This window comes from Parambassis ranga, chromosome 5 (assembly GCF_900634625.1).
Source record: "Parambassis ranga chromosome 5, fParRan2.1, whole genome shotgun sequence".
NCBI lineage: Eukaryota > Metazoa > Chordata > Actinopteri > Ambassidae > Parambassis > Parambassis ranga.
Window position 1 is genome coordinate 18,185,577 of NC_041026.1, and position 19,815 is coordinate 18,205,391.

Sequence of the window (19,815 nt, forward strand, 5' to 3'; positions counted from 1 at the left end):
CGTTCACAGACGTCTGGTTTTCTTGACGTCAGGAGAAGTCTGAGCGGACCCAGCGCTGCGCACAAGCTGAGAGAGCAACCACATCGCTCCCAGAGGGAAGGAGAGCACATCACAGCTACACGCATCGCCATTTAGGTACGTTTCCTTTTCTTTTACATTCAAATGCACCATCAGGTGGCTTTAGATTTATTTATTTTTAATTTTGGACAAAGTGTCTTTGGCGCGCGCCCGCGTCGCATGTCCGCAGCCTCCTGATGGAACCTAGAGACGCTGTCTCCATTTGACTGCCTTACCCTTGAGCGCTGCAGAGCGGCTTGCACACCCACACCGCCTGTTCTTTCTGTGCTGCCCACACTTGCATGATCATCTCCACGAAAAGAAAAAAAATGCACTTATGTCACTATTGGGGGGGACACAATGAGCCGGCAAAACGCGTCCATAGATGCTTATTGCTTTGCTTGTCATTCTTAGGCTTAGGCTTAGACTGCAGCCCTTAATGCAGAGAGCGGGTTGTCAGAGCCAAATACTCAGTGGAATTCAGTTTCCACTTGACTGGAGCTCTCAGAATTTTGTGGATTTCTTTCAGTCGTCGGTGCAACCTAATTGTTTGAAGCTTCAGTTGTTAAATATAGCTCAGATCCCCCAGCTGGTATCAGCCTCCACTGACCATGCGTTTGTTTTTTGCATGCGGTCCCATTTTTCTTGCGACAGTCTCTGCTGCACGGTTTGTCCTACTTTAAAGCTGCTATTTATTGTTCCAAGCTAAGAAGAAGTATGTGGTGGTTTGTGGCTTTTGGTGGAGGACATGCAGCAACATATTCCTATCAGCGTGGAAGTTTTATGTTTGTCCTGATCTAATCATGTCAGGATCAGAAGTCTCTACAGAAGTCACTGTATTGTAGCCTAAATATGAATTATTGGAGGAATGTTTCATGCAGCAATCACATCGGTCTGCAGAGTGTTATTTATTATAGCAAATAAATGCAGAGGCAGAATACCTAAATACTCCTAAGTATGTAAACTGCAGGTGCTGTCCAGTAATATTATATAAATGAGATTAACTATCTTAAAAACTTGACTTGACTTGAAAGTTGGTTCCTCTGAAGGATTTTTGTTTTTCAAATTTACAGCTTTATAGCACGAGCCTGTGGATCTAATATTTCTGTGTTTGTTTGCATTGTGGTTGGTCAGTTTTGCACGATTTTGAGTGAGTTCTTTTTTTTTTATTTACTCACAGCTGTAGTGTGGCGAATCCGACCAGCGTTGTAGGATGCCTCTTGGAGAGGATGGAAATGGATGGAAAAAGAAGACATCAGACATCAAGGAGCATTATGACTTTAAAGAAGTGCTGGGAACGTAAGTACAACGGATGACCATCTGTGCAAAATCTACTGAAGATATGTGCTCTTATATATTTAGCTTTAGCATTTAGTACCATGATATTACCACAAAGAGAATACAGTCTGGAAGGACTGTGGCTGGCATCTGCAGCCTGCTGTGTGCGCTGTAGCTGATGTGTACATGCAGGTAACAGAGCAGCTAAACACACATCTCACACAGAGCTTCAGGAACAGAGAAGCTTCTATTCCCCATGTATCCCCGCTGTCAGGCCTGAAGGATCTGAGCTCAGACTCTGGAGAGTTTGACTCAGTCTTGTCTTGTTGTTACCCACTGTTGCATGCTGACTCAACTACTTGACACACTTACACACACACACACACACACTTTAAACTCTGAGAAACTTTTGTTGTTGTTTGGTGGACTGGTCAGAGTCAATGAAATATGCAACATATACAAATAAAAGCATTCAATTCAACTACAGAGCAGGTTGAGATATCGATATATCGACTAGAAGCTTACTGCTTGGCAGTTATGAAGATCAATCACTGATACTGTGTTAAAAATGATGTGCTGAATTCTGGATTCTGATTGGTTGTTGCACTCTGAGGTCTGTTATTCTTGAAGAACAGACTGTTTTTGTCTTTTTAAAACAGACTGTTCTGGATATGGAGTTGATCATTGTGGATCACAACATCCAATTTGCTGACAAGTCATAAGTTCATTGTAAACTAACGATCCATGTAATATGATGGAATGATAACGGTGATGTAGATAATCCAGTTCCAGTGTATCTGCTTGATATTTTGACATAGCAGGTGGCGCTGTTCCACCTTCATGCTGGTTTCCTGTCGCTGTTGCACAAATTGGTGTAATTCGTTGCCAACAAGTGACAGAACAGTCACACTACGGATATAACTCTTGTAAAAATCTATCACTCAAATCCATCATTCAAGGGTTAAAATGTGCACACTTGTCGGCACTGTTTCCACCTGATCCTGTGATGAACGACAGAGGAGGTATAAATGTATACATCAGCTGCTGGTGGTGAATTGTGTTTGTTTTGCTCTTACACATTGAACACACTGGAATTTGATACCTTGTTTTAATATGTCTTCATTTTCTAATGAGCCGCCATCAATAAGGGTGAGGGCCGGGCCCGTGCAGACCTGTGACTGCACTCTCTAGGGGGACAGGATTGAGCCCAGATGGTTTCCCCCACCCCCACCCCCACCACCACCCCCCCAAACTGAGTACAAGTGACCCAGCACACGTCCACCTGTGATGACAGGAGTGTGCCATATGTAGTGTGGTTGTTTTCTTTCTTTTTGGAATCACACCTGCTTCTCCAGAGAGGCAGCACAGAATCAGATATTAATGACTGCACGGCTCTGGTCCACATCCAAAAAGCAAAAGTGAAATAGCAGTGGGTAGATGAGGCTGTTCTCTCAAATGCTGTTTGAGGACAGCAAATAAGAGCTGTAGATGCAGTGTGCAGTGCAGCCTGCTGAAGGCTGATAACTTCACAGGAACTTAGAAACACTGATTGTAATTTAAAGTATGATATTAAAGGTTATATAACAGGGACTGAGTGAGTGCATTGCCAGGTTAGTATGTTCCCTTATTTCAGAAAATGCTGCAGTAATATTCTTTCCCTGCTGTCACTGTAGCTGGACCTGGCAGAGGGCAGAATTAACGCGTTGACGGAAAGCTCCTTATGCTCAGAGAAAAGATTACAGAGGAGCTTTATCCAGGAATTCAGTGTGTGAAGTTAATTGATTTATGTTGAAATATTATATTCAGATCCAGCTAATCCTCCCTATTCTACCTCTGTCTGGAGTCCACCTGAGGACAAACTGTCCTCATTGTAGAGTTAGGAGATGAAGGAAAAATCCTCTCAACTCTACAGTTTCTGTGTCTGTCATGGTTTGGAGACATTCACTTGTTATGATTTTGTCCTTTTATTAATGTCATTAATGACTGAAACAGGGTAGAACTGTAGAGGGTGGATACTTATATCATAAATAATCCCTTTTATACTTACCAATTTTAGAAGCATAAATCAAACTTAGGGATAGAAGGCTGATAAAACATTTCACAGCTGTCAGGTAGATTAAAAAGTTACAGCAATAATCTGGTTACTTAAGAGAGAAACAGCCATATATCAGGATCCTGAAAGTTCAGGAAGTCAGTCAGTATAACGGATATACCGGTATTCAAAAAGTCTCAAAATTTAAGAAACATTTGGATTTTTGGAAGCCTACATAAGCTGACATGCAGCCAACAATAGATGGATTCAATATGCAACAGAAGAATTGGTAAAGGAGGTTTGTACAGTAGTTAAGAGCAGACAGGTGAAAAGCCCAGCCAGACACACATACACACACAGACAAGGGGCCAAAAATAGGAGTTACAAGGTGCGAACAGAGGAAACAAAAGGGCAAGAAGAGGAGGAGCTGTCAGAACTGTGACATTTTGTTCTTTATATCTACACTTCGATCACCTGCTGCCGTAGCTTCATATTTACCGTACAGACTCAAACTTCTCACCTCTACAGACCATTAGGAGTCAAAATTCTTGTTGGCAGCGTTTTTACACAGAGAGCTTTTGTTAAAGATGGGAGTGCTGCAGCTGTTATTGCTGTCATCAGTCTAATTACTACAGGTGTAACGTCTCTGTCATGGACGTTCACATCACGGATGTCTTTGTCTACTGTTTGATTAAATGTCCAATGAAATTACTTGGGCTAATGTGGTTAAGTATGAGATGGGAAGTCGTAAAGTTGTGCATTAAACATTAGTTCTGTTTATGAGAAGAGCTGAGAAAATAAGTGCACAGGGGGCAATTTAACAATGTCATTTCAGTGCACAGCTGCAGCAGCAGTTCCAGCAGCAGAGTGTTTCAGGGGTGCTGACACATGATTCTTCTTCAAGATCTAAAATGAATGAATGATTACAGAAGAATGAAGCAACGAGTGAGGGAGTAGTTCAAGCCATGCTAAAACAAAAAGCTGCTGGATTCAGTTAATAAATGAAACGGAGCAGTTGAAGAAGTAGTCCAGGTGGATAATAGGTAGCAGCATAAACAGTGTGAGCATGCATCACTGTTCAACAGCACTCACGCTGTAGAGAGGAGCAGAGGAGTTACAGTGAGAGGCTGGTGGAGGACATACAGTTGACCAGTCAAACACTTTGTGCAAAGTTATTTTTGCTTCCTGAAAATGGATCTGCAGATTGTTTTGAATGGGATTATACAGTATGACCGCATGTATCCACTCCTCCTCCTCCTTTTCCTTTGCCTTTCTCAAATCCACACACACACAATGGATTAGGCTAAAAAGGGAAAGCTTTTCTTTTTTTGGACTTGGAGGCATGTTGGGCTTGAAGGGGGTGCTTTTACCAAGTGAAATCAATATGCTGACGGATGCTTGTAGCTGTTTGCAACAGGTCCAAAGAGCCTTTCTGATTGATAGCCCATCACTCCAAAACAACAACATGAATAATGTTCACCATCCATCATTTTTTAAGTGAAGGCCCCAGATACGTGTTTAATGAGAAAAGCCAAACAGCAAGTAGCCACAAACATCTTTACAAACCATTGCATCAAGTTTGCAACACTCAATCATGGTATAAGTCATAAATATTAATTGTGAAGTGAAACCCTGAGAGAACGTAGAAAACAGTAATAGGACACTGATCATAGTGAAAGCAGTGCGAGACACTGATAGCGATATGAGAACGTGTGAATCAATATTTGCCCATACCGACAGCTGGGATTACAGTGTCTTCATCAGCTGGTGTATGGGTGTGTGTGTGTCAGTGCTGGGGTGCATGTGTTCACTTTGTGAAGATCTATCTATCTATCTATCTATCTATCTATCTATCTATCTATCTATCTATCTATCTATCTATCTATCTATCTATCTATCTATCTATCTATCTCTGTCCGTCTGTCTGTCTGTCAGTCATCATCATGTACACATGACAGGCGGGCTGACAGATGCATCCTCTCTGAATATTGAGAGCAATGACTCATGTGAAACCTATTTATTTTTAATGTCTCAACAGCCAGTTAATATGTGTGCCAGAATCATTTGTTGGCATTAAATGGATTTCCGTCGTCTGTTACTGATTGTAGGTGGTGTACAGAAACTGGACGTGCATGCACCTCTCTCATGTCATCATATTTTAGTCCGGATGTACACATTAGCTCTTCACAAAATCTCATTAGTTCACAGTAACAGCTACAGTAGCTTCCTCTGTGCTCCTCTCTCAAACCCGTCGAGAGCCCACCCTACTATGTCTCCAAGGAGAAATGAGCAACTGGATGGTTAATTACAGTGTGTCTCATGGCAACAGTAGAAAAGTGTGTGCATATATATATATGTGTGTGTGTGTATTTATACATCCATCAACATCTTTTTTTTAGGTTCCACTTTGACTCTCAGTTATTCTGTCATTTTCCCCAACATGTTGTAAAGTGTATACAGTGTAACATATCTCCTGTTCACCATCTTAGTATAGTGTGCGACCATACTATGAGCTAATTAGCATCGAGAAGAGGCTCATTAGCTGTGGCTTTCTTCTTTACAGTCATCACTGATGAAATTAAGATTTTGCCCTGATAGTGGAGCAGCTTTTAGTATAGTTGTCATGGAACTGCATATATGAATGGTAATAAATGGAATACAAATGCTCACTATCCTTAGTTAAGGTTAGGGCAGCATGACACTAAAGATGAACAGACCTTCTGTGTCATCACCCAAAGTGTTTCTAAAGTACAGCTTAACATTGTGGTTCCATCTTGGTACTACATCATACTTGACTCTGCCTAATTCACTGTCAATCCAAATGTGGGTAAAGAATGGTAGTGCAGGTGGATCTGAGGTGGTTAGGCAGCCCTCTGAGCAGGCAGCCTGTGATAGAGGTAAAAATCACCCCTTGTGCATGAATGGATAACTTATGTATAGATACCTATGTGTTGTTATTTGTAGGTCGGATGGAGATTGACTCACTTTTGAAGCTAACCTCAAGTGGCTATTAGCAGAATTGCAGTTCGTGCTACTTCTGCATTGGCTAGTTGGCAGTTAGCATATTTCTTATATGTTGATACAGCTGATTGTGCTTTTTTTAGTCCATCCAATAAATTAGCATGATTTCTTTTTCAACTCCACTCAGATTAATGAATCACCTGCTTCTTCCTTTAAGCATTTGCAGAAAACTTTAGCTGCTGCAGTCCCAACTAACAGACCAATCAACAAGCTTTGTTGTGAAACATTTCCACTGTTCCTGAACATTAAGGATTACATCACTTTTCCATTCACCACAATATGCTGCCTATCAAAGCCTTTAGTTGGTTTGTAAACCTAAGCAGCAAACCCTCTTATCATCTTAATACTATACATTGCTTGCAATGAGAGAATGTCTGTGATTTCTCAATCATCAGACATACCTGTGTGACACCCTGTCTCAGGTCTTTGACAATCTTCTCTCAAACACCCAAACAGTTTTAGCTAAACCAGCTGGTCCTCTGGTGAGGCTATGAATGCTGCTGGCTTAAACACATTATGGCTCTTTTATGTGGTTGATGAATATCGGAGCATTATGTGATTTTGCTCGCAGATGATTTTAAAATGAAACTGGAGACGTGTGTGAGAATTGTGTCTCCCCTTGAGCATCACATTCACTATATGCGAACGTTTCTACTGCACTGGTTTGTTGAGCACAAGATTGCCACAATGCAAAACCATCCCAAGGTTTACCACACTGAGCATTTTGATAGAAAAAATGATGAGGGGAGAGAAATCACTGGACCGTGACAACAGGCGAGATGCATGATAACTCTGCAGCTCTGTAATTAGTTAATAAATATTGAAAGCAGGAGATGTTTACCTCCTTATAACAGGGTTGCTGGTAGCAACAGCACTGTGAAGCATGTATTCTTTTATTTAAGGCAACAGACTAGAGTGAAGGTAACCCTCTATTAAGATACTCAATGACAAAGTTGTATTTTTCTAAAACCTTGAACACTTAATGTACATTGTGTTTCGAATGATTTGTGTTTCGCACACATATACACACACGCATGCATACAAATATCCCTGTGGATGCTAACAATGTTCGTGCATTCAGGCCTCCTCCTGAGCTCCCTCCCACGCTCCTGTGGGGAGACTGTGTAAATACACACTATTCTGCCTCTCATCATCACCAGACCATAATCCATAATGCAGTCTAGTCTCCCTGAGATACAGCCACACTACATTTACTCTATCTATTATTGAATGGATTAAAAATAGTTTTTTTTAAAGCAACTGTTCCTATAAATGTCTCAATGGGACTGTTGCTTTACCTCCTGAGCCTTTTCTCAGCCCTCCAAAACCTCTTATAATGTCACTATGTTGAATTATTCATCCAAACACCACTTACACTCTCACCACTCATGCACCTATGCCACACAAACACAAACCAAGCTGGTTAAATGAAGAAGAAGAAGATGAATATAAGTACACTGGGTTGTATTTTCAAATCAACCAAACTCACACCTTTCCTGTAATGCTTTCAATCCACCCTGGCTGGCAGCTTAAGAGGAGTCCTCTTTTTTTCTTTCCAATCTTTCCCACTTCTTACTCCCACACATTTCTCATGCATTCTCTGCTGTGTGTGTGTGTTTTAGAGGTGCTTTCTCCGAGGTGGTTCTAGCAGAGGAGAAAAGGACTCAGAGGCTGGTGGCCATCAAGTGCATCCCCAAGAAAGCACTGGAAGGCAAAGAGAACAACATTGAGAATGAGATCGCAGTACTACACAGGTGAGGTGGCTGGAGCTTATACCTGCCATGCACTGTTACTGTTACTGCATGACCAGCAGGAGGATTCAGTCCTCTCACAGCAATGCATGTACACAGTTGCAGAATAAATGCAAGGGGTCAATTGAACGGGTGACTAAATGCATGGTGTCAGTAGAAACAGTAGGATTGTGCACCGGAAATGTCAGGAGTAAAGAAGATAGAACCTATTTTTAGTGTCCCTGTTGCCAGGGCAACAGCACACAGAGGCGGAGATGGTGTGGAGTTCCCCGCAGCAGTATACTGAAGAAAGAGAAAGAGACATAGAGGGTGGAGAAGTGAAAGAGGGGGTTAGGGTATGAGAGAAGGAGAACGATATGGAGGAATGGGCGGAGTTTAGCTAAATATTTAAAGTCACAAATTAAATAAATAAGACAGACACATGAGCAAGAGACACTGAGAAAGTTAAAAGAAAAGGGGGAAGGGAGGGTCTCTCAGTCACATTAGCCTTTCTCAGCTGCTGGTGAATGACAGTTATATGCTCTCAAGAGCCAACAGAGATGCTTGACTGCCTCTTTGCTGCTCATAACAATGAACAGTCCAAATGATTTCTTCTGAGTCAGGTGCTGTAGTGGCTGTTCCAGCTGCAGACACCTGTCATTGTCATTCAGCATCAGCTGGTAAAGCTTTGCATGTGTTTGATATGAAATGAAATGTTAGTTTTTTTTTTAAAGTGTAAACAGTGTAAAAGCATATGTGCTTTACATATCTATACAAAGGAGAGAGCTGGCCTTTCTATACTGTGAATTATGCAGCAAGTATGCCATCTGGTGACCAATTTACTTAAAGAAATGTGCTTTAAAATGTTCTGATGATTTCTTTTGTCCACTTATCTTCCTCAGAATCAAGCATCCCAACATTGTTTCACTGGAGGATATTTTTGAAAGTACATCCCACCTATATCTCGTCATGCAACTGTGAGTCTGCCTTCCTATTTTATCTTACACAGGGACCAGTTATATAAGAGATATCATACAGCTTTTACTATGATACAACCGAAACCCTTTGGCTTGTGACTGAAATTGTGACTGATTGAAAAATATATTACAATAATAATGACATTTGAACTATGGTGGAAACTATTTCTTATTGTTATTCAAAACATCATACATCTTGTAAATCTGCTGGTTTCCACTGAGTGGTTTGTTTGTAGAGTGGTTGCTTAGCAAGCTAGCTACTATCTAAGCTAACAGGCTGATCTGCAGCCATCCAGAAAGTAAGTAGCTCAGCTTTCATGCTGGATTATGTCATATTTGTACTAAATATAAAAGAGTGTTTAATGTTTGTTTGTTTGCCCTTCAGCGTTTCTGGAGGTGAGCTGTTTGACAGGATTGTGGAGAAAGGTTTCTACACAGAGAGAGATGCCAGTCAGCTCATCCACCAGATCCTGGATGCAGTCAAATATCTCCACGATATGGGGATCGTCCACAGAGACCTGAAGGTTTCTTAATTCAGCTACAGATCGATGTGACTTGCAGTTGGCCTTTTATTCTGCTGCTCTCAAACCTTCCTCTTTGATCCCCCTTCTTGTCCTTGCAGCCGGAGAATTTGCTTTATTACAGTATGGACGAAGACTCCAAGATTATGATCAGTGACTTTGGACTGTCCAAAATTGAAGGAGCGGGCAGTGTCATGTCCACAGCCTGCGGGACTCCTGGATATGTGGGTGAGGCATTTATTTCTCAGTCTCCCCCCCCCTCCCGTCTCTCTCTCTCTCTTTCATGTGAGTGCAGCACTTGCTGTTTCAGATGATATCCCCTCTTTATTCACTGTGTTGTGAGAGGCTCTTTCATCCACTACTGAGTCAATTGCAAGTGTTTCAGAAGTGCTCTCTACCTGTTTGACGTGACCTGTCAGATCACATGGTATTACTAAAAGGTCAAGATTACTTGAATTCACCCTCACTGCTGCTCTGTCTCATATATTTTCCACTCTGTGAGCGCTTACTGTGTGTGTGTGCATGTCCACAGCTCCTGAGGTGCTCGCTCAGAAGCCGTACAGCAAAGCAGTCGACTGCTGGTCCATAGGAGTTATTTCTTATATTCTGTAAGTTCATTCATTCCTGGAATGTATGCGAAAGGGTTTATATTGTATTCTTGAATATGTTCTAATATCGCTCCTCAGGTTATGTGGATATCCTCCTTTTTACGATGAAAATGATGCCAAGTTATTCGAGCAGATTCTGAAAGCAGAATATGAATTTGACTCTCCGTACTGGGATGACATCTCAGATTCAGGTATGTTTTTAAAACAAGCTACAGACAGCTGTACATACAGAGTGAGAACACCTTCAACATGTAGAAAACCTTTGCTTGTAGCCAAAGACTTCATCTGCCACCTGATGGAAAAAGATCATTCGAAGAGATACACGTGTGAGCTGGCCCTCCAGCACCCATGGTAGGAAACCACTCAGTCATACTCTTTAACTTTCAGCATAGTTAGTCCTGACATGAAAGAATGACAACCAAGGTAACTGTTATGTTGTGTAATTCTAAAGTGATGTGATACCTTCTGCTTGTGGTGATGATTTGTCAAGCAAAAACCCTTCATGTCAAGATGCAACCTCACCCTGTGGAGTTTCAAATTATTATCATTATTTTATTTAACTATATATATTTTACTTAATTTCCAAGTTTTTATAATGAATACATGTACCAGATGAAATAAGAGGGAATGTGATTTGTTAAATGAGATAAAGGAGATGAGAAATTAAAAATGAATAATAAACCAAATTCTAAAAAAAGATGGGACATTATGCAAAAGTAACTCAACAGTGTCATTCTGTTTCAGTATAAACAGAACAATATATTCTATACACAGAATGATACTAATTGCCACTTGAAACTTCATATTTATAAAAAAAAATGTATAAAGTCTTCTTGCATATGTTTATTGTTTCTCTTCTGTTCCTCTTCCACTGTGGAGGTAGCGGTCCAGACCAATCAGCAGCTCCGAGACACATCAGAGATAACATTGTACTTGTGTTTGGCTTCGTCCTTGAAAAAAAGAACTGAAGAGAATTATGAGATTCTTAAAATAGTTGGTTTAGATTCATGTTCTGTAGAGGGACTGCTCCATTAACGTACTAATGGATCAAACCAAAGCTGCCTGAAATGCTTGTAAACGTTCTTATTCTTGGTGACTTGCAGGATATGTGGTGACACAGCTCTGGACAAGAATATCCATGAATCTGTCAGTGCACAAATCAAGAAGAACTTTGCCAAAAGTAAATGGAAGGTCAGTGCTTTGGCTGAATCACAGAGCCGCCTGCTGAAAGAGCAGTATTGAGATTGGCAGGAGTTCCAGCACATTTTGTACGCCTTCGCTGTTTTCTCTCTCACAGAAGCTGTCAGACACAGAAGGTTCTTACAGTTTTTTTTCCCCCTCCAATCCTCTCTTCCTCTGTGCAGCAAGCATTTAATGCCACAGCGGTGGTGCGCCACATGCGGAAGTTGCAGCTGGGCACTAGTCTCGAGGGACCCAGTCAGATTACTCCCACCAGTCCCTGCCATGGACATCTGCTCCCAGAAGAAGAGGAGGAGGAAGAGGATGATTTGGGGAATGGAGAGGAGGAGAGCTGTAAGTTATCAGTGAATGCACACATACAGAAACTGATGTCAGGTCGTTTTCCTGTCATACAGTCCTCTAAATGTGAGTCTATAGGATGTTGAACGCCTCTATCACCACATGTAACATGAGCTTTGTTACAAGCTATATTAAGCAGGCAAGGCTGACACTGTACCACCGAGCATGCTGCAACGGCTTACATGCACCCCAGTATGAATGTCAGTGAGTGGACTCATCACTGCTAATACAGCCTGACACTTGGTGCTGATTCAGACTGTCCTCAGTTCAGCCTCAGTTCACACGGGTCTATGTTCATTTCAATACATGCAATACTGGCCCATACACAAACTGAATAATAAGGTCAATAGCTTCTAAAAAGAGTCCTGACATTATGTTGTTGTTGTTGTTGTTTTTCTGAACCATTCTCAGACTTTTAATGTGCTTTTAACAAGGAGGTAATGCACTGTGAATCACAGCTGGGCTGACAACAGCACTTTTTAGTCAGCAGAGAGAGGGAGCTCCACAGCTACCAGCGACTGATTCTATTCTAGTGCAAATCAGGACAGTCAAGTCACACTGAAAAGTGTTCTTTTTCAATTATTTATAGTGTGTGATATAGGTGACTGATAAGTTTGTGGACTAAAGTAGCATTTTAGAAAGTCCACTATCTCAGCTTTTCAGTATAGTCCCTTCCTGCGTTTACACTGCACGAGTACATAAATCTCTTCTCTGTAGAAATCAGGCTTCAGAAATAGTTCCACAACAACAATGTTTTTATCCCCGCCAAAATGACAACCACTGAGCTCTTATGTGTTCCTTGATGATGGCTGATGATGACAAGTGGAGTGCTGTCCTGGTGGAGGCGCACTTGTCAGCTTCCCACACCAAATCCACGACCTATATCTTCTCCAAAGCTAGAATCAGGACATACCAAGCTCTGTGGCTATGTACTCCTATGTTACCATCCATTGAGATAATGTCATGGATCTTATCAAAGGTTTTGCTACCATATAAGTTAGTTAGTTAGTTAGTTACCTACAGTTAAAAGTAACTATTTTTTGGAAAACATTAAGAAGTTTGTGTGTATGTTTATTATTTCTGCATGTCTATAATCTAATTAGTACAAAGATAGCATGATGTACCCCTTTAAAATACTATTACTTACTCTTAACTGGAGCCCTGCTCTGCTCTAACATCCAGTGTCTCACTACGAGGACGGTCGTCGTGGGAGCAACGAGGGCAGCACAGATCGGGACAGCCTGAGAAGCTGCACCTACTGCTGCAGGCCAGCCAGTCGTATCTGAGCACAACCTCCCTGTCGTCATGGTGACATTGTATCCCTGGAGCGCCCAGAGCCCGTCCGCCCAGTCTGGCCAGGAATGCAAAGTAGAAATCATCAGGCAGAGTACATCCACAGCCAGCAGGTCACAGTGTGGACAAAACATATTCAGAAAAAAAACATCATTAACACAGAATGGTATGCAAGGCTGCTTCAAGGTCTAAATGTATAATTGTAATGAAGTAACCCCCCCTAGTACAGCATGCAGCTATGACAGAGCGTGGTCATTTGTGTATATACAACAAGAGATGGCTCAGCATATTAGCTTCAGGAGGGACGTGGAGTTTTTTAGTTTTGTCCTCACGTTCTCTGTCACATCTACCTCTAATCATGATTACTGTGCATCTGCATCCATCCAGCCCACACACTCTACATTACCGGCAGCTTCCTCCAGAAATCTGGCCAGACAGGACGCATAGAAAAGGGGAATGCTTTCCAAAGGGAAACAATGCTGAAAGCTGCTCCTGCATGTCTTTACCCATCAATGTGACTCATCCCAGTCACCGACCAAGTAGCCGTTTAGTTCTCAAGGCTTTGTCTTCACTGCACATTTATTTGTGTTTGTTCACCCCTTATTCTCATATTGTCATTATTAAGTGTTTCTGTCTTAAATGTTTAAGTATTTATTCCTCCTTTTGTTCAAATCCTTTGTTGGAAAGGAGATACTTGAAAGTCAAGGGGGGGGGGGGGGGGGGGTGGTGGCTCTATATTCTGGCTCAGACTGGGTTTGTGAAGGGTAGTTCTGACCTGAAGTGTCTGCATGCTTCTGTCTGGGAAGTGTATGAATATCAAAAGGAGACTCTTTTGTTTTTGTTTGTTTTAATGGCTGTTCTGTTATCAGAGGCTCAAACTGAGATCCCCCTAAAAGTCCATAAATCACAGGAATCTCTCAGCGTCCTCTATGCGCTCTCCTCACTGTTGGAAGGTGTAGTTATGTTGAAAAAAAATGTCAGGAGAAAAAAACAAAACAAAAACAATCCACGATCGTGCTCCTCCTCCCTGCTGCATTTCGGACAAGTGTCTAAATATCCGCCAGCTGTCGGTCTCTTGGCCCGGCTCAGGCTGAGTCAGAGGGATCTCAGTCTGGGCGCTCCGCCTGCTCTGTGCTGTGCACTTCTAGTGGAAGAAGTTTTGGTCTACTGTTTGCATGACCTGGTTAAATATGTTTACATGAATGATGATCAATTAGTATAAACACACATGATTATTATTACTCTGTTGTATTGAAAAAAATGATGTAATACTGTAATTTTGAGCTATATAATGTGAAGTGAGTAACACCAGAAGTAACGTTGTTGACAAAATACAACACAGCACAGTGGACTTATCATTTGCATTGAAAGTGATGGTCTCTGCCTGAGTGACGTTTCTCCTGTACTATCTTTATTTACAGCTCAAATATTTTCATTTTTCATTCAGATTTTTTTTGCTGTTTATCCTCAGAATCTCTTCAACTATTCATTTCTATGATGCCCATGCATGAGTAGAGAAAAACATATCAGCCACTGTGCAAAATATGAAAAAAAAGGTCACAGTGATGAAAGCGTCACCGTTTGCCAGTGTGCAGCCTCTGCATTTGTCCTTCTGAGCTTAAGAGTACTAAAGCCATACAGTGCAATGGGAACGTTTTACACTCACAAATATTACCTAGTTTAAATTACTTTAATCCTCACACTGATCATGACATGTCTTTTTATTGGCCTTTTATCAGTCCACCTCACAGAAACTAAGAATATTTTGTTGTATCTGTACTTATCCTCAGTTGACTCATACAGGTCCATAGTACAGTAAAAGAAGGCAATCACTCTGGATTTACATGACTGTAATTGTGGAAAATATGCAAACTGTGTTTGAAGGGCTTCATGTTAACCGTAAGATAGCCACTGATGATGACTTTGATAACCTGGCTATTACATGTTTGGTAATGACCTTCTGTTGAACCCTTTCCTGGGATTTGTTTCCACTTGGCTGTGTTTTTCTTTCTTTCTTTCTGTTTTCTTAAAGCTTATATTACCCATTACAAACACATCTAAATGCATAAAGAAACACATGTATATTATATATATAAATATAATTATATATTGTATATCCTTTTTTTGTAAAAGCTGTTTTGAGCTACAAATGTATGGATGCAATGCATCATGGGTTATTGAACAGGATGTAAGAAAAAGACGATTTGTACCCACAGAGATATGATTGCAGGAAATGAAATAAAACTTCCTTGTCTATGCATTGTGTGTTCTGTCATTGTGAACTCAGAACTAGAATTTGATCAAAGGTCAAAACACATTTTTTGGTTACTGAAACTCACACAGATTTAGAATAAGACAAAAAACAAAATGATGGCAGGGGGACATTTTATATTACAAAGGTCAAAGGTCAACTCCACTGTGATGCAGTCCTGAGGTGGTACTACTTGTAGCATTAACAGGTGTGCAGGAGAACTGAAGTGTATATATAAGGCTCATATAAAATATAAGCATTACATAAAGGTAATAAAGGTAACATTTTAAAATATGGGGTGTGTCACAACACAGCTCTACAATGAGCAGTTTGTTTAAGGAGCACTTCATTAATTTAATAATTCAGTTTTTATATTTCTACACACAGACAGATGCATCTGATAGTCTTTCATAATAATAATAATAACAACACTAACAAAATGGAAAAAAGGATCGTCTTGTTGAATGTTATGGACACACTGACATTACTTACTACAGAAGTGAAAAATCAACATGTTATAAACTGATGTGAGAATCTGAATCGCATTAATGAGGAAAAAAAGACTGTGATGAACTGCACGTACATAATGTACAGTATACTCTTCATTTGTTCCCTCCTCAATAAAGCATTAATTTAATAACAACTGGAAATTCTTCTCTGCATCCTTTAGTCTCTTCAGCTAAATCACAGGAATGATGTGTCTGCATTTGACCAGAAGGTGTCGCCTCCATCATGCACTAAGCAGTATATTCAGCCGTCTATTGTAGGAGACACTTAAGCACTAACATTCCCAAGAGTCTGTTGTTGACCGTCAACAGAAATCAAATCATACGACAAATCTTATCTGTCACGTTTGCTTTTCTCCTGCGTGGAGCGCTGTGGTTCTTCTCAGCCTCTCTTTGACTTGGAGGAACTCTGGCTCCTCTTGTTTAGCTTTCTCTTGTCTCTCCAGCTGTGGAGACATGAAGACATCCAAAGCTGTAATTGAAGTGAACATGTCTACTCTGTGTGGTGTAACAGCAGCCACAGCACGCAAGGACAATGTGTTTACACACTGTGTGTAAAGCAGATGCTTTGTCAATTATTATAATTCCATCTACTTTGTCACAGAAAACAAAGCTGTCAGATAAATGTAGTAAAGCACAAAACATAAAGTAAACTACAATATTTTCCCCTCAAGTTAAAACGTTAGTTTAACTTTGAATCAGCCCTCGCTACAGAATTTAGTTAAGAAGCATATAATGTAAATGTTTAAGTACTAGTTCCACTCAATACTTCAATAAACATGATGTTAAGTTTATATTACTTTACACTACAGCATTGCAAGCTTCAGGTTAGGCTAGACTGCCCCCTACTGGCCACTGGCTGCAGACCATCTTAATAATTTCACATTAACATCAGCCACCCTTAGAACTGTTATAATAATATAGGATACAGTGCATTGTAAAGACATGAAAGCATTTCATATGCCGTGCATACAGTTTCTAGCCTCTGATGCCTTTTCAGCAGCTCTTGATGAAGAGGAGATGTGCTCTTCTTTGCCTCCTCCTGATCCCTGCTCGCCTTCATCCTCTGTTCCCAGTTCCTCTTTTCGAGAGCTCTCTGCAGTTCAGTCTTTCCTTCTCGAGACACTCGCCTGTCAAAGCAGACTGAATGGTTGTATTATAAATAATGAAACCTCGGTGTGAGTAATCATGACTTTCAGCGTGTCTGTCTGACCTCTTGTGGGTCATCTGCAGCTCTTTGTGGAGCTCCTGGTGGCTCCTGGAGGCAGTTAAAGGATTTAGGGGTTTTGGGGGTCTGATTACATGACTGCTGTCCTCCTCACTCTGCAGCTGGTATTGAAGATCTGGGAAACCAACGTTGTGCCCAGACTGATGTGTCTGCATCACAGAGGCTAAAGATAAAACAAACAAACTTCCCTCACTATTCAAACAAGGTGATTTTTCTAGGGATAAGATTTAAGATTACTATTGACTGAGGAAAGAATTTGGGATCCATCATCTGAACAGAGAGCGGTAATGATGATTCTTGTCAGACAATTTTACATGGGCATCTACCTCACAATTATTCATATTTTACTTTGTATAAATAGTCTACTTCCTCATCAGGCACCTATTATTTAATAATATGTTATGTAGCGATGAAGTGAACTGAACCTCCCCAGGCCCAAACATTTCTCACACAGTGTTGTCACTCAAACCAAGCTGCCCTCAAAGAAAACATGATTCAGTTCTGATATCAGCTTCTAACAAATGCAAAGGGACCTGAGAGACCTCACATGCAGCCATATGAGTAAGAAACAAGACCAGAAGCTCTGTTTCAGTGACCTGTATAACAACAGATTATAGTGATGGAATTACAACAAGTGAGCACCAAACAGTAACTCAGCTGTCAAGCTGAGTACTTACCTATTACCCACTAACACAGTCTGCTCTGCTCATCTATGTCTGGATATAAACCTGCAGCATCCACTCAATCACAGAAACTTATTCCATTCTGTATATTAGAGACGTGGATGTTACTGGGAGACCTTTTATTATGGCCTGTGTCTACACGCAGCTGCACTGTAAACATCCATGATCTGATTTCTATAGTGCTGATTGTTTCCAGATTACAAAAATGTCTTTTAGTGCTTTGCTCTGTAGTTTAAAAATTGTTTTTAAGATCCTTTTATTAGTTTATAAATCTCTCTATGGTCTTATCTTATTTGTCAGAATCACTTTTATCTATGAGCCCTCTAGACCTGTGAGGTCTGATGTGTTTCAGCACTTTTAGCTTATTTTAAGTCTTGTTGTTTTTTGTTTGTTTTATTGCATTGTTTTACTGTTTTATGTCAATTTCCTTAGTGTTTCCTCACACTGCAAAACATAGTGAAAGTAACAACGGCATGCTCTTATTTTTTTTAAATTATTCAGTGAATATAAGGATGTGTGAGTGTGCGTGTGTTTATGTGATACGTATTCAGGGTGAGGGTTTTATTTGACTAATATTTAGTGACATGTCCCACTACATAATAGATATGAGTCACAGGTAGGCACCAGATACATGGTCATTTAAATAGCCTTGAATAATAGACCTAATTTTATGTTATTTGGGATTAAATCAGACCTCCCCCTAATAAGTACACATAAAATATCAAGGGCTTGTTGCCATGGTAGCCATGGAAATGGTGGAGATGGTTGGTGCTGGTTATTTGTTTCTGATTATGAAACTAAAAGCATCTTGACAATCATGTGTGTATAAATACTGCTTCTACACTGTCATTAAAGTAAAGGTGTCAGTAATAAAGAATGAAATGATGCTGTGAAGTACAGAACCATCAACTTCAGAGGGTATTTTGTCGCGATCTTCCTCATGTAGTTTGGCTCGTCAGAGAGGATGTGTTGCCCTACATCTAGCCACAAGAGCCACAAACAGCAAATACTGAAACTGAAAATTTGGCAGCACATCTATAGAAAGGTCACAGTCAGTTGTCTGTAAGGCTGCAGCACCACTTAAATGAGCAGGGGGGTGTTTAAAGTGTTCTGTCTATAAGAAGAAAACTGCGTTATTTAATTTTTTTTTCAAAAGTTTCATAGTCTAGTTTTAAACACAATTCACTTGAATTGCCAAATGTCACTGGGAAATGGTTTATTAACGGCCACATAACAGTTCATTGACTTGACAAATTATGTCTCACCCTTTTACTCTTTAATGGCAGTCAAAATCAATAAAAATGTCTCTTCTGCAAACACTATAGTCACACAAATTCCAACAGACTCAGGCTACCCCCTCTCTGTTTTCAGGCCAATAGGTCAAACACCTCACACTGAACAGAAGAAGATGAAGATGAAGAAGAAGACGAAATATCTCATTACATATATTTTGTTCTCACCAGACTCGTTAAAGTGTGTCTGACTTCTACCTGGAACATGCTGGAGGTCTCTCTGTCAAGAGGAAAAAAGAAGAACATAAGATGGTTTGATACTTTTTAATATGACACAACAAAACGATGTGTGTGTTGCATTTGAATGAAAAGACAAATGAAGTGTCAGCTCCTCTTCCATGTGTCCAGTGAAGCGAGCAGAGCTCCCTTACTGGTGGGGTGGAAGGCTGCCACCTCATTAATGACAGGATCAAACAAACAGTTTCATTCCCACTGAGCTACTCATTTGCTGGAGTTTGAGCAGAATTAATAGTGGAGACATTCCTCTGGGAATCAGACTGGACACATGAATAAACAGGTCATTTTCTTTCTGTTTTATTTGGATGCAATATTTCATGAATATGCAAGGCTTTGAGCATGATTATTCAGGGCTGTCTGTTGTAGTCTCAGGATTACAGCAGCACCATGCCTTTGCATCTAAATGTCTATAAATTTAATAAGATGCGAGTAAATTTTGGGAGTTTTAATGAGAACGGAGAGCATTTTAATTACAACTTTGCTGCTGGCTGTTATTTGTTTGATGAAGAGGGGGAGTCCTGCTGTTTGGCTATTGTGTGGAGACCAGTTAATAGGACATGAC

At 40.5% G+C, this 19,815-nt stretch overlaps 2 protein-coding genes across 2 annotated transcripts; one reads left to right on the forward strand and one right to left on the reverse strand.

Annotated features, from left to right (window-relative positions):
• The first annotated feature begins 16 nt into the window (after positions 1–16).
• On the forward strand, positions 17–13,650 carry camk1a (calcium/calmodulin-dependent protein kinase Ia). The gene is made up of 12 exons (XM_028406135.1): positions 17–135; positions 1,238–1,356; positions 8,011–8,142; positions 9,021–9,095; positions 9,481–9,619; positions 9,718–9,844; positions 10,149–10,224; positions 10,303–10,415; positions 10,497–10,575; positions 11,328–11,415; positions 11,589–11,757; positions 12,946–13,650. Exons 2-12 carry the CDS (start codon positions 1,271–1,273, stop codon positions 13,047–13,049), a joined length of 1,188 nt encoding a protein of 395 aa, XP_028261936.1. The 5' UTR covers positions 17–135; positions 1,238–1,270; the 3' UTR covers positions 13,050–13,650.
• Positions 13,651–16,154: 2,504 nt separating this feature from the next.
• LOC114435484 (actin-associated protein FAM107A) lies at positions 16,155–17,196 on the reverse strand. The gene is made up of 3 exons (XM_028405178.1): positions 17,027–17,196; positions 16,787–16,943; positions 16,155–16,259 (listed from the first exon to the last, which is right to left on the reverse strand). The coding sequence occupies exons 1-3, from the start codon at positions 17,194–17,196 to the stop codon at positions 16,155–16,157; spliced, it is 432 nt and encodes a 143-aa protein (XP_028260979.1).
• Positions 17,197–19,815: the final 2,619 nt, after the last annotated feature.

Excerpts from the sequence above, each read along its gene's own strand:
- camk1a (XM_028406135.1), top strand. The coding sequence starts at position 1,271 with ATGCCTCTTGGAGAGGATGGAAATGGATGGAAAAAGAAGACATCAGAC. Across the intron at positions 9,845-10,148 it reads CGGGACTCCTGGATATGTGG|CTCCTGAGGTGCTCGCTCAG; the intron begins GTGAGGCATTTA and ends GCATGTCCACAG. Across the intron at positions 11,416-11,588 it reads TTGCCAAAAGTAAATGGAAG|CAAGCATTTAATGCCACAGC; the intron begins GTCAGTGCTTTG and ends TCCTCTGTGCAG.
- LOC114435484 (XM_028405178.1), bottom strand. The coding sequence starts at position 17,196 with ATGCAGACACATCAGTCTGGGCACAACGTTGGTTTCCCAGATCTTCAA. Across the intron at positions 16,944-17,026 it reads CTGCAGATGACCCACAAGAG|GCGAGTGTCTCGAGAAGGAA; the intron begins GTCAGACAGACA and ends CTGCTTTGACAG. Across the intron at positions 16,260-16,786 it reads GGCATCAGAGGCTAGAAACT|CTGGAGAGACAAGAGAAAGC; the intron begins GTATGCACGGCA and ends ATGTCTCCACAG.